The sequence below is a fragment of the Crotalus tigris genome, unplaced genomic scaffold (assembly GCF_016545835.1).
Source record: "Crotalus tigris isolate CLP2741 ecotype Arizona unplaced genomic scaffold, ASM1654583v1 scf7180000018715.8119751781:844558, whole genome shotgun sequence".
NCBI lineage: Eukaryota > Metazoa > Chordata > Lepidosauria > Squamata > Viperidae > Crotalus > Crotalus tigris.
The window spans coordinates 701,423-715,203 of NW_024097163.1; the positions used below are offsets into that span (position 1 = coordinate 701,423).

General features: G+C 35.5%; 1 protein-coding gene across 7 annotated transcripts in view; it reads left to right on the top strand.

Moving 5' to 3' along the window:
- Positions 1 to 1,434: 1,434 nt before the first annotated feature.
- Positions 1,435 to 13,781, top strand: part of PNPLA8 (patatin like phospholipase domain containing 8) — a 67,660-nt gene continuing 55,313 nt past the window's right edge. For 3 of the 7 annotated variants that reach the window (XM_039355644.1, XM_039355646.1, XM_039355648.1), the window contains exons 1-4: positions 1,435 to 1,589; positions 3,152 to 4,307; positions 5,956 to 6,105; positions 7,297 to 7,448. In XM_039355644.1, coding sequence (XP_039211578.1) covers positions 3,237 to 4,307; positions 5,956 to 6,105; positions 7,297 to 7,448 — 1,373 coding nt within the window. In that variant the 5' untranslated portion in view covers positions 1,435 to 1,589; positions 3,152 to 3,236. The remainder of the gene's footprint in view (positions 1,590 to 3,151; positions 4,308 to 5,955; positions 6,106 to 7,296; positions 7,449 to 13,781) is intronic. The other 4 variants (XM_039355645.1, XM_039355649.1, XM_039355651.1 and 1 more) reach the window with 4 other exon arrangements.

Below are 13,781 nucleotides of genomic sequence, written 5' to 3' on the forward strand. Positions count from 1 at the left end.
AGTGTGATGCATCCGGCCCGTGGGCCGTCAGTTTGACATGCCTGTTCTAGAAGCATTTTGCAAAATGTGAGATATTATTCTCAATTTAAAAAAAATAAAAAAACACAGGATTCAACTGCTCTGAGTTGGGCAGCCATATATATTTGTTTAATAAATAAATCATTATTAACATATACCCAGTTATATTTTATGAGCACCCTCTTCCATGGAGAAGCAAACAAGCAATGAGAATTCAATACTGTGGGTTTGGTGGCTTTAAAAGCCAAGATTCAGAATAGAGTAGTGCTAGAAGAGATGTTGGAGGTCTTCTAAACAAGCAGGGAATCCTATACCATTTTAGACAAGTGACTGTCGAAACCTCTAGCAATGAAACATCCACAATAATGTATATACACTGTATATGAAGGCCACATTTAAATATTAACCATGGTTCTAATCTTATGTTTGCTCCTTGGTATCTCTTTGCTGTAGCCCAATCTATGAAGATCCATAATTGTATAAATAGAACTATTTTATATATGTTAGAATCAGAATAGAGCTGGAAGGGACCTTGAAGGTCTTCTAGTCCAGCCCCCTGCTCAAGCAGGAGACTCTATACCATTTCAGACAAGTGGCTAGCCAGTCTCTTCTTAAAAACCTCCAGTGATGAAGCACCCAGTGTCTGAAGGCCAGCTGTTCCATTGATTAATTGTCCTCACTGTTAGGAAGTTTCTCCTTAATTCCAGGTTGCTTCTGTCCTTGATTACCGTAGTTTTCCATAGTCTCTTGTCCTGCCCTCTAGTGCTTTGGAAAATAAATTGACCCCCTCCTCTTTGTGGTACGCCTCTCAAATACTGGAATACTGCTATCATGTCCCCCAAAGTCCTTCTTTTCTCTAGACTAGTCAAACCCAATTCCTGCAACCCTTCTTCATGTTTTAGTCTCCAGGCCTTTAATCATCTTACTCTTGTTTGCACTTCTTCCAAAACCTCAACATCTTTTTGTAATGTAGTGACCAAAGCTGGATGCAGTATTCCAAGTGTGGTCTTACTAAGGCTTTATAAAGTGATGCTAATATTTCACGTGATTTTGATCCTATGCCTTTGTTTATACAACCAAGGATTGTATTAACTTTTTTGGCTGCTGCCATACACTGCTGACTCGCGTTTAAATAATTATCCACTAGGACTCTAAAGTCCCTTTAACAGTTACTGTTTTTGATCCAGGTTTCGCCTAATCTGTACTTGTACCTTTGGTTTTTCCTGCCCAGGTGTAAATTTGTTTTGCGTAGGAAACGAACGTACAGCCACTCCAGCATTTTACGAAAACTTGCCACTCCAGCATTTTACGAAAACTTGCAACTGCAACCTGTGCTCTGCCACTGGAGACCTCCCACACTTACCCATAATACCCCTCTCTCCTCCTCTTCAGAGATTTTCAGCCTCCGCCCTTCCGCTCAGCCCAGCCACCATAGAGATTCCTGAGCGAAAGTCTGAGCTGGACGCTCTGTCTTCTTGACTCGGAAAAGCTCTACGGTGTTTGGGCTTTGCAGGAAGAATCCTGAAGGAAATTGGGATCGCCGACTCTAATCGGGAAGCGGGAGGAATGAGGTACTGGGTGACTGTTGTTATGTCGAGGGGAAGTTTTAACCTCCCTTCTTTTCCATCTGAGCTTTTCAAAGCCAGAAAGCAGCTCCAGAAAAGAGCACGTTGGGAAGCCGCGTCCCCTACCCTAGCTCGGCATCTCCGCTTCTAAAGGGAGAATTAACCTCCTGGAATAACAGAAATAGTGGAAAGCTTCCTCTTGCCCCTTTAAGATCACTTTATCATTTCTTCTGTCAGCAGCGAAGCAAAGATGTACAGAATTCCCCCCTCCTCCCACTTCCTTGACTCGTTCAGGAGTCCTGAAAGCAAACTAACTCTTCTCTGTCCTAGACTAGAGGATCCTTTCTTGAATGCGATTGTATGGTGTATATCTGCCTGATGTACATCCTGGGGGTGTATAGTGTGATGCAACCGCTATAGCCATAGAGAATGTGTATTCCTAAGTGACTCTAAAGCTTCCAAAGGATATTTTTTTGAGGTTGTAAAAGAAACTTCAAGAGGTGATGCAAACTCTTGTTGCTAGTTTTGTCTTACACATCTTGGTTTGCAGTTTTTCTTTCCTGAAAATATTTTGGTGACCCACAGCATGACATGCTGCAAATGGTATAGGGATCTAGTACCGTTTGGTGTAGGGATGTAGTACCATTTGAGTTACAGTTTTTTGACAGGTTTTATTATGCCAAGCAACTGTTTCCTTAGACATTTCCCCAAAGTACCCTTCTAGAGAGATTAACTGCTGTGTTCAAGGTGGATTAGTAAAGAAGAATAATTTGTGCCAGAGTAGGATGGCAAATCACAGTATTGGAAGAAGAATTAATTGACTGAAGAATGATTGGGAAGTTTTAGGGTGTTGTCAATATTTCTGACATGACTCAGCTAACTACAAAGTAATTTATGTTTATTTATCGTGAATTGCTCTCATGTTCTTGCAGGCATGTGCCATGCATTTTGGATTGATCGTATTGTTTGTGTGCTAAATTTCTAAATTTATTGATATAAGAAGCTGAATCTGAGGATCTTTAGCAGTTTCTTAGATAACTGATCTTGTGTTTTTGATAAATTTTTTTCTTTATCACTATATTTTTCAGAAGAGCTTTATATTATGACACAATTATTAATTTGATGAGCTTCCTTACCAGCCTTTTTAAATAGCAATAGCACTTAGACTTATATACTGTTTCACAGTGCTTTACAGCCCTCTCTAAGTGGTTTACAGAGTCAGCATATTGCCCCCAACAATCTGGGTTTTCATTTCCCAACCTCGGAAGGATGGAAGGCTGAGTCAACCCTGAGCCGTTGAGACTTGAACTGCCGAATTGCCAGCAGTCAGCAGAATTACCCTGCAATATTGCATTCTAACCACTGCACTACCACGGCTCTTTAGGCTGGTATTCTCCATGCATTGGTATTTATGTTGGCATTGGTCAGCATGATTTGGAATTTTGAGAGTTGTGTCCCCCAACATATGCTATATCGTTGGAGAAGTATATTTCTCTTAAAAAAAATTTGTTTACATGTGGAACCTGATGTACGTAATAAAATGATGCTCTTTCCTTCTTCTGTTCCAGGTAATACTACGAACCGTAATGTTTATTTCTAAACTAAGATTTTTCAAGCGAAAGAATTTATGGACAATTTCAGTTTTTATAAGTAATGTCAATTCAGTTTCTTTCAGATAAATATGTGTACCTAGCATTTAGTACAAAAAGTCTTTGGAGTAGACAGAGAACTGGGAAACTACACTATTTTTACAGAACTGAACTTTTTTGGAGGATAAGCTATGCTTCTCCTTTTAGAGTGTTACACACAAGCAGCCAATACTATAAATGGACAAGAGGCAAAACAGAGTGGCAGAAATACTTCTACTGCCATTACAGAATTTCTAAATTTAGCACTTCTAAGGAATTGACCAAAAACAATCGCATGTCACGATTGAAGAACACTTTAGAATCTGTCTCTAAGGCTGTGTGTGGCACTCACAATGAACTAGTTTCACGGTTAGCTCGTCTAAAACCTCATTCTGCTATACTGAAGAAAGTAATTGAAGCTGATGGGACAGAGAACAGCTTTTTTATCAGCTCAGAAAAATGTAGAGAAGTCTCAAGTGAAATCTTTCAGAAGGATTATGATGATAACTTACATGAGAAAAAGACTGTGTCTGCAGATGGAGTCTTAGCGTCAGTCAATACCAGTCAAGGTTCTTTGAAAGATCCCTCAGATATTAAAAATAGACTTTTTCATGTTAGCAAATTTGCTACAAACTTTGGGGAAACATACAACTTTGTAGCCCATCATATCAACTGGTATTTTAGCACTGCTGGAATGGATCAAGAGAAGAAAGGGAGTGTTCTCCCCCCTAACCCACCCAAACAGGGTGAAGAATCATTTAATTTCTCAAAAGATGACATTTTAAGTGATGAAAACAGGATGAGTGCATTATCTGCCTTAGTACCTGCCTCGCGGTCACCAAATGCTGGAAAAGTACCTTTTCCTTCAGCTTCCAGTAAAAAGGGTATTTCAAATTTTCTTTCTTATCCTAGTAACAGTGTACAGGCCTTTGTGGATAGTTACATTGGAGGCCTGGTACCTAAGTTACGATCTGATACAAAATCTGCTGTGCAGGAAAAGACTAAAGAACAGGAACAAGAGGACATGTTGAAAGATGACAAGGAGGCTAAATGTGCAGAAGAGAAGGAAAAGAGGCTAAGTCTTCAAAGAGAAAAGGTACATGTCTTGTAGATAAAAGTTTATAACACATTAATTGGCAACAATACAAGAAAAAGTTTTATTGACAGCAGTAAATTGAAATCCCCTCATCGTTATTTCAGGGGAAACTCTCAGTGTATAACTGGAGGAGGCAGCCAAGGCTGTCCTCTGCTGTAGTAGATTTCAAGTTCCATCAACCAATAGCATGGTAACATTTAGAGGACATCAGGCTGCTTGTTCTTGGTATATTTAGAGCCATACATTCTCACAGTTATATGTCAATATGCATGGTAAAATATATTTTGGCATGAATGTTTACCGTGGTATCTTAAATGAGGACAAACAATTTAGTTGAAGTGATTTTGTATTAAATAGAATAGATGGGCACCATGTTAGTCTACGGAAGATGCTATCCATGCATATATAAAAAGTTCATTGTTGCATATCACTGTCTTGGGAACAGAAGATGGCCCATTATAAATGGATGTATAAAACCAGTCTTACCTGCTTATTTCAAGGCAGCTTTTAGAAATCACAAATATTTAGCTGTTTTGAGACTTGGGGAATTCTGTGTTATAGAGTTGTTGTAGACTTACTAGAATTATTATGCAATATGAATACAACTTCACATCCATGAATGGACATGCACACACAAAAATACATGTGTTGAACACTTCCAGTTTTATTGAACAATGTGCTACTGAACACCTAATTTGTAAAAAAAAAAAAAAAAAAAAGCTAAACTTAGTTTCCTTTATGATGCCTATATTCTGGTCAATACTCCCAAATAAGTCACAGCAAAACTGTAAAAAATATTAGTGGACAGAAATGTGTTTATTAGATCATCTTTCCTAAATTGATTTTTGTGGATCCGAAAGAAAAAAAAAATCTTTGATAAAATTGGGTCTGACAAAACTGATGATTGTCTTACTAATCAGTTGCCAGTTACCAGGAAAAAAAAACCAAGAGTAGAAAATCCATGGCTATCTCCCTGTTGTGAACTACATTTCGTATCACTTAGTATGATTAGTGATGGGAATGCCAAAAGCTGTATTCAGTGGTATCTGAATAATTGGCATAAACCCTGTTGTAAATGATTGACTGTTTAAAGATATATTTATTTCAATTCATAGAGCTGCCAATCTCATGAAAATGGTAGCTAACAATTAAAACTAGCAAGAACATAAAATAAATATGTAACTAACAGCTGAGATAAACCAACAGACAACAATAAACACATTCATTTCACAGACAAACATCTTTTCTTGAAAGATAAAGTTACAAAAATAATTTGGTTTAAAATATGTTTTTGATGTATTTCAGTAACAACATTAATATATTTATTTTTAAGTAGTGAAACAAGTCTAAAAGGTTAAAGCAGGAAGGCTTTATTCACATATTTAATAGAGAGCAAATCATATTAAGTTCAATAGAACCTACATTTCTGAATCCATAATCCATTTATTACTATGAAAGATTTACAAATTAGAATTTCTATCAAAGTGCACAAAATTACTGTTTCACTGATAAAATATTTAAATATATGCTACATATTTAGAAAAGAATAAATTATGTGCACATACTTTTTTCAAATGGATCAATGTACTAATAATTATTTTTCAAACATTTCCCTGATATTTATAGGATTTTTTTGTTTTGTTTTCAGATTATTGCAAAGGTTAGTGTAGATAATAGAACTCGGGCTTTAACTCAAGCATTGCGAAGATCGTCTACTAGAAGAGTCTGTATCAACAGAGTTGAAGAACTGACATACCATCTGTTGGAATTTCCAGATAGTAGAGGAGTCGCCATTAAGGTAATATCTGACTTTAAGGGGGCGTGATGGCCCAGCAGTTAAAGATGCTGGGCTTGTTGGCTGGAAAGTCAACACCCTGAGTTCACGAACCGAGCACCATGCAGTGGGGAGAGTTCCTGTTACTTGCCCCAGCTCTAACTAACAGTTCAAAAGCATGGAAATGTAAGTAGATAAATAGGTACCACTTTGGTGGGAGGGTGACAGCATTCAATGTCCCTTGGCATACAGTAATGCTAGCCGCATGATCACAGAATTGTCTTTAGATAATGCTGGCTCTCACAGTTAAGAAATGGAAATGAGCATTACCCCTTAGAGTCAGACACAAATGGACAGGGGAACCCTTTACCCTTTTCTGACTTTAAATAGGGAATGGCTCCTAGTTGTGTGAGAAAGGGAAAAGAGTATTTGTTCTGGAAGTAAAAGTGAATGGGACATTTTATCCTGTAGTTTTTAAATACAATTCTACATTTGCATACCACTTTATACCTAAACAAATAAGAATCAAGGATTTTAATATTTTGTATAATGGTGGGCAACCTGTGAACCTTCAGTTGATTTATTTGGCCTGCTAGTAGTCAATCTCTTCATTACTTGGCAATTTAAAAGGTGAGGAGAAAGAAAAGAATCAGAAATAATCATGTGGATCCAACCACTTTTCACTCTAATAGCCCACCCTTTGCCAATTGTCACCACTCCAGGTAAATTGACTCTTAAGAAATAAAGTCCTTGACAGATTTCTGACATCATATCAAAATTGTACCAATCACTATTTCTGGCGTTTATAATTTTTTAAGAATATAGGGCTGTAGTATAAAGTGTTCTGAAGATAATTGAATTAATTTCTTTGTGATAGTAGAAATCGACTAAGTATATATGTAGTTATAGCTGCTGTATTCTTTGTAATTTAATTGTCTTCTTATACTGATTTGTGATTTAAAATGTTAGCCATAATTACAGTTTTGACAGCTAAAAGATTCCAGCAATTTGTTAATAGTATATTTGTTCAGAAATAATCTTGTTTGATTTCACCGGTGTTTATTTTCTCACAAATTGCTCAAGAGTTGAGGGCAAGTGTTAAATGTCCAAGGTTATCCTTACTTTCATTTTAATATTAGGGAACTTGTACATAACAATAGTTTTAAGTGTGTGGTATGACAGGATTATCAGCAAAAAGCTTTATTTTTATTATAGGAAAATATCATTCCATGCTTGCTGAAACTTAGGCAGACAAAAGATGAAGCACTACAGGCTGCTGTGAGAGAAGCCTTGGCTGTGATTGGCTATACAGACCCAGTAAAAGGGTGGGGCATTCGAATTCTTTCCATTGATGGTGGAGGAACAAGGTATTTATTTAATTTAGATGCTTTTCATATAAGCATTTTTCTCTTAACTCACCAGCAAAACAAATTCCCACAGAAATCTTATGGCTTGAAAGGGCTCATGAGTGAAATTGAGGTTTTGGTGATTTATTTTTATATTTTTATATTGTTATCTTGTCCCTGAAACAATATTTTTTATCACGCCTGATAGATGTGGGATAACATTTGGTCAATTTGAGTAAAAAAAAAAAAGACCTTGGTTTGCATATTCATTCTGGAGGTTATATGAAAACAGGGCAGAAGAAAATTCAGATGTCATTCATGTGATGTTAAATGATAGATTGCTGGCATTCCTGTTAGTATCTGAGAATAGCATTCAGACTTCTCTCAATTTGATTTGCGCAAATCCTGGTGGTACATTAAATCGAAAAGTTAATAATTAATGTGAGGTCTCTTCAAAGATTTGAATTTATATCTCCCAGTCCTAATGTAATAAGTAAACAACATTGATAGTTATCTGAATTAAACTAAACTAGGTTTTTTTATTTGTATTTATGCCATTATTTTCTGTTGTTGAGTTCAAATTAGCTAAAAATGATTAAATGAAAGTTTAAAAATATTAATTAAAATTGATATTTAATTAAACCAAATGTTTTTATTTATGTATTTATTTCTTAAATTTATATGCTGCCCATCTTCCTTTCCAAAGTGACTCTGGGACCTTATAATACCATAAAATCATAAATCTAAAAACATTAAAATAACAGGACTCAGATAAAAAATACTAAGTTTGATAAATAAAATAGTTTAAAAACTAATAAGTTTGCATTAATGAGAATTCTTTCACAATTATGATAACCAGCAAATTGTTCTCATAAAATCCCAAATCATTGGGCAGTACACAAATATATTAATATTATTAATTTTATTAATAATTATGATGATGAGGATTTTGGAATATTAACTAGAGAGAATATTACGCTCTTGATCAACATTAGCTTTTTTTCCCCAAGTGACTTACATTTTCAAGTGAAATTCCAAATTGAAAATATAAGCACATACTGTATTCTGTGCAACACTTGATGTCCACATTTGTTAATTTAAAGAGTTGTTCCAAATTTTCTGTCAGAACAATAAGTCAAGCTTATACGTTATTATAAGAGTTACTTGGTTCCTCAATTCAAAATCTAGTATTTTCAGCAACAAATGTGTAAAATACTTGGGTTTGCTTTTGGAGCACCCCAGCTAGAATTTTGAGAGTTGTAGTACATATAGATAGTGGTTATTTAGTGACTGACTCATTTAGCAATTGTTCACAGTTATGACGGTAATGGTAAAAAGTAACATTACACCCAATCCTTGTATTTATATATTTGCAGGTCTATAAAGCATAGAAAAACTAAAGTAAAGGTAGTTCTCAACTTAGGACCATATTTGGCACTGGAATTTCTGTTGTAAGTTTTTGTGGTCATAAGTCATGTTGCCACATGACCAGACCTGATCTAACAACCATTTCTGTAGCTGTCTTAAAACAAGTCACTTTGGTCCTTAAACAAATCATGTGATTGTTAAGTGCATCATGATCATTAAGTGAATTCACTCTCCCTAATGGGTTTTTTTTTGCCAGAAACTGGCAAAGAATTCAAAATTGCAATCACATGACTGCAGCATGTGGGAACTGGTCATAAATGTGAGCCAGTTACCAAGAGCACGAATTGCAATTACATGATTACAGCAGATGGTACAATATTTTGGGAGTCAGAATGGTTTTACCGGCCATAAAACACATTTTCAGAACTGTCATAACTTCAGATAGTAGTTAAACGATCTGTAAATCAAGGAGTATCTGTAGGGTCATAAGCACAGTTGCAATTTCATTTAGCAACTTTTTACTTAATTACTTTTTTTTTTTATTGAAAATTTTTTAAATTTTACAAAAACAAATCCCCTTCCCATACCCCCCCCAACCCTACCTCACCCCCCCCCTTCCCAACCTCCCAAACCCTCTCCTGGACTTCCCAGAGCTGAGTACAGGCTTAATTAAAAAAAAAACTTAAAACACTTTTAAAACCTAAACAAATTTAAATACAATCATCATTCTATATAAACTCCCTCCAAAAACACAAATTTAAACATTACTTTCTTTGAATATCTATATCTATAGTGTAAAATCTAATTTCTCCCTCTTTCTTTATCCTAAAACGAAAAAATAAACATATAAACCTTTGTTATACCATTAAAACTAAATACTCTTAAAAAACTTAAAGTAAATACATATTTCCTTCAATCTTCATAATCTTCTCTCCTATCCAAAAAGAAAAAACTTAAAAAACCTATAAGTCCTAAACAAATCTAAGCACATTTAATTAAACAAATTATTTTCTCTTAAAAATATTAATAATAATATTTAAAAACTAGAAACACTTTTAAATCCTAAACAAATCTAAATACAATCATCATTCTATATAAACTCCCTCCAAAAACACAAATTTAAACATTACTTTCTTTCCTAAACAAATCTAGACATTTAATTAAACAAATTATTTTCTCTTAAAAATATTAATAATATTTAAAAACCAAATTTAAGCATACTTAAAACTTGAACAAGTTATACTCCCTTCAAAACACAAATTTAAACATTACTTAAAATTTAAAACATTAGAATCCCCTCACTAAAATGAGCAAATTATAATCCCTTCAAAACACAAATTTAAACAATATTATCATTAAAGGTTCAAAACTTAAAACAACAAAATTCCCTTATACGCCTATCCATAATAAACACATTAAACATTTCAATCTTCACCAATAACAAATTCCATCCGTAAGAAACTGCATCCTTATCAGTCTCAATTATATTAGTATTATTATTAATTATTCACATTCCAGTTTTTTCCATTCTCCATTCTTCCATTCTTCCATTTCCATTCTCCATTCTTGTATCAAACTCGTAAGAAATGCTGCAAGTTCTACCTTAGGAGACTGCTCCAAAATTCCTGAATCTCCCATCGACTCCGAAGCCAATACAGGTAAGGGTTCCTTGAATTCCTCCTTGTGTTGGTCTTTACAATTGTAAGTTGTACAAGTTATCCTCTGCCCGTTCCTCTCTTGTTGATGCCCCTCAAACTGAGATTTCCCAATTTCCATTTCAGGCAGCAATTCCACCCTTGAAGATTGCTCCAAAGACTTTGTAGGTCTAACATCTCCCAGAGATTCAGAGACCACTGAATATGAAACTTCCTTAACCTTCTTCTGTTGCTGCTTTTCTTTGGAATTGTATGCTGCACAAGTTGTCTTCTGCTCCTCAACCTGGACTTGTTGAGGCCTCTCACACAAAGATTCGCCAGTTTTCATAAATATAGGCTCTTCAAACTGTAATTCTACATTCTTTTCTTCCAAAGCTTTAAACTTAATAGATGGCGATGCACATACCCCCAGGACCGAAGTATAAAAATCTTTTGCTTGAGAAACAGTATTAAGTCTATAACATGTCCCCAGGTAGTTCACCACCATTCCAGTCGGAACATCCCATCTGAATAAAATTTTTCTCTTTTTAAGTTCATTTGCTAGAAAAGCAAACTCCTTTCTTCTTCTTAAAATTTTAGATGGGATCTCCTTAAAAATTATAACATCTTGTGAAGCAATTTGAAATCTCTTCTTATAATAGGCTTGCACAATTTCATTGCGTAAAGATCTTTTACCAAAGTAAATTACCACATCTCTTGGCAGATTCTTCTGTGCTGCCACCACAGAGTTAACCCTAAATAATTTTTCAATTTCACTAAGTATTCCCTCTTTTTCTTTATTCAAAATCAATGCAAAGTCCTTTGCAACCATCTCTTTCAGATCTCCTTGCAAAGACTCTCCCAGGCCCCTGATTCTTAAGGCATATTCCATTTGTCCATATTGAAGCATAAGAATCTCATTTTCCATTTCTTTTTCCATACTTTCAATTTTCCCCTCCATTATGTCCACTTTTTCATCTACCTCTTCCACATGGGAGTTCACCTTTTCAAGAACAGAAGCAACTCCTTCTAAAGCCAAAACAAAATCTTGTCTCAAGATCTTACTATTTTCCTCTAAAATCTTTTTCATTTCTGCCCTAATTTGAATTATAACATCTCCCATCATGTCTTGCAAATCCTTCATAGTTATTAGCTGACCCCCAGAAGAGGGTGAAACTATTGATTTAGAAGCTGTAGAAATCCCTGGACGCTTTGGAGCCATCTTAAAGAAAAACCTTTAGTCCTTCTTAAAAAATTATAAAAATTCCTTCAAAAATCATAACTCCCTCCAAAGAAGGTCATTATAATAAAAAGAAAAAAGGGGAAAAAAAGAAGAGAAAAGGAATTAAAAAAAAGCTTTACTCCTTCTTAAAAATTGCAAAAATTAAACAGAAAAAAGTCCTTCAAAAAAGGGTCATTACAATAAAAAGAAGGGAGTTCAAAGAAAAGAAAAAAAAAGGGAGAAGAAAAAAAAATAATTAAATAGAAAAAGTCCGTTCCAAAAAAATACTTAGAGATACCAAAAACAACCATTCCAATCATAAGAAAATAAAAAGGGAAAGGGAAAGGAAAGAAAGAGAAACACCAAAAAGCCTGCCGGTCAGCATTCTAACTTCCAGAAAAAAAACACCGAGAGATTTGCCGATCGCCATTTTACTTTCCCTTTCAACAAAGAAAGAAAAATAAAAAGAGAGAATAAAAATAGAAACAAGTCTTAAAACTTAAAATCCAAATAAGTCAAAGAAAGCAAAAACTAAATCCTCTACTCAGCTCTGTCCGTTTATAAAAAAAAAAAACCTCACCAGTTCTCTTTAAGCACGGAGGTGTTTGCAGCGGCTCGTTTTGTCCCTGAGGACAAAAACAGCTGGGAAGCGGAGACAAGTCTGAACTCCGTGGGAGCACTCCTTTCACCCCCCCCCCAAAAAAAACTTGGGGGGTGCAAAAGAGGCTCTACCACTATTCAGACACTCTCTACCCCCCCTTTGCCCGGGAGGGGGATTTTGAACCGCTGAACAGCTGGTGTCTGCTGTTCATAGCGGTTCTTACACTTACCCAGGAGGACGGCTACAAAGTAGCCGCCATCGCGCGCGCAAAATCCACCGGAAGTCCCTTCTTACTTAATTACTGTACTGCTGATCCCAATTGTGATGACTAAATGAAGACTACCGGTATTAATGTATAAAATATGTAATGTGTGTCTCTAATTAAAATATATTACATTATGTATTTAGGTTATAATAATTGTTGTTCTTAAGCAATGAATTAAACTTTCTTTGATGGAATCATATTATTGTATGGATAAAGAGCCAGTTCAAAAACTGAGAATGCATGCAGTTCTTCAAATTAATATTTAACATCTATCAGACAGAACTACATTATCAGCTGCAAAATTCAGTGACTGTTTGAAGTTACAATGGTACTAAAAAGTTTGCAATCAATCCTAGTGGCTGTCACATTTTCTCCCTCAGTCATGTAATCACAGTTCAGGTGCTTTGCAACCAGCATGCATTTATGATGGTTGCAGTGTCCTATAGTCACATGGTCGCCATTTGTGATCTTCACAGCTGACTTCCGACAAGCAAAGTCAGTGTTGTGGCCACATGATATTATGCTTAATGGCCTCTGCTGATTTATTAAATTGGGTCCCCAACCTCTGGGCTGCAGCCCACTACCAGGCCTTAAGCCTTTCTGAACCAGGTGCAAAAGTGGCGGACATTCACTCGCATTCTTGCGAAAGCAAGCAATGAACGAGTGCATACACACTCAGTCCATTTGCATGAGCAGTGGGTGAACGTGCCTGCCACTTGCAGAAATGGAGCTGCATGCATAACTCCCCTGAACCATGTGCAGAATCATCTCCTGTCCCTCCTTCCTGCTGGGCTGCAAAGCTAAAAAGATTGGGGAACTGTGCTAAATAACTGCAGCAGAAATGACATTGTCACCATGATATTTCACTTAACAGCCATATCACTTAGAGATAGGGTTGCTAGTCCCAATTGTGGTCAGTAAGTGATTACTTGTATTAATATCTTTATTGCAACAATCCAGACAACCTAAATACAAAATTCTTTATAAATATAAACATTTCAAAAGTTTAGAAATAGTTCATTGACATATTTGAGTTTTAAGTTCTTTACTAAAAATGCAACCTTACAATAAAAGTACTAGTAATGATATAGGTTTCCTGATCTGGAGTACTTTGAAGGATTGACACTGTTTTCCCTCTGTTGGCTGAATGTCTTAATAATAATTAAGCATAATAATTATGCAATAATAATAAGGGCTATATGTAATTATAATACTAATTTTGCAAAAGAAAGCTTTACTTGCAACAATTCTTTTAATACCATCA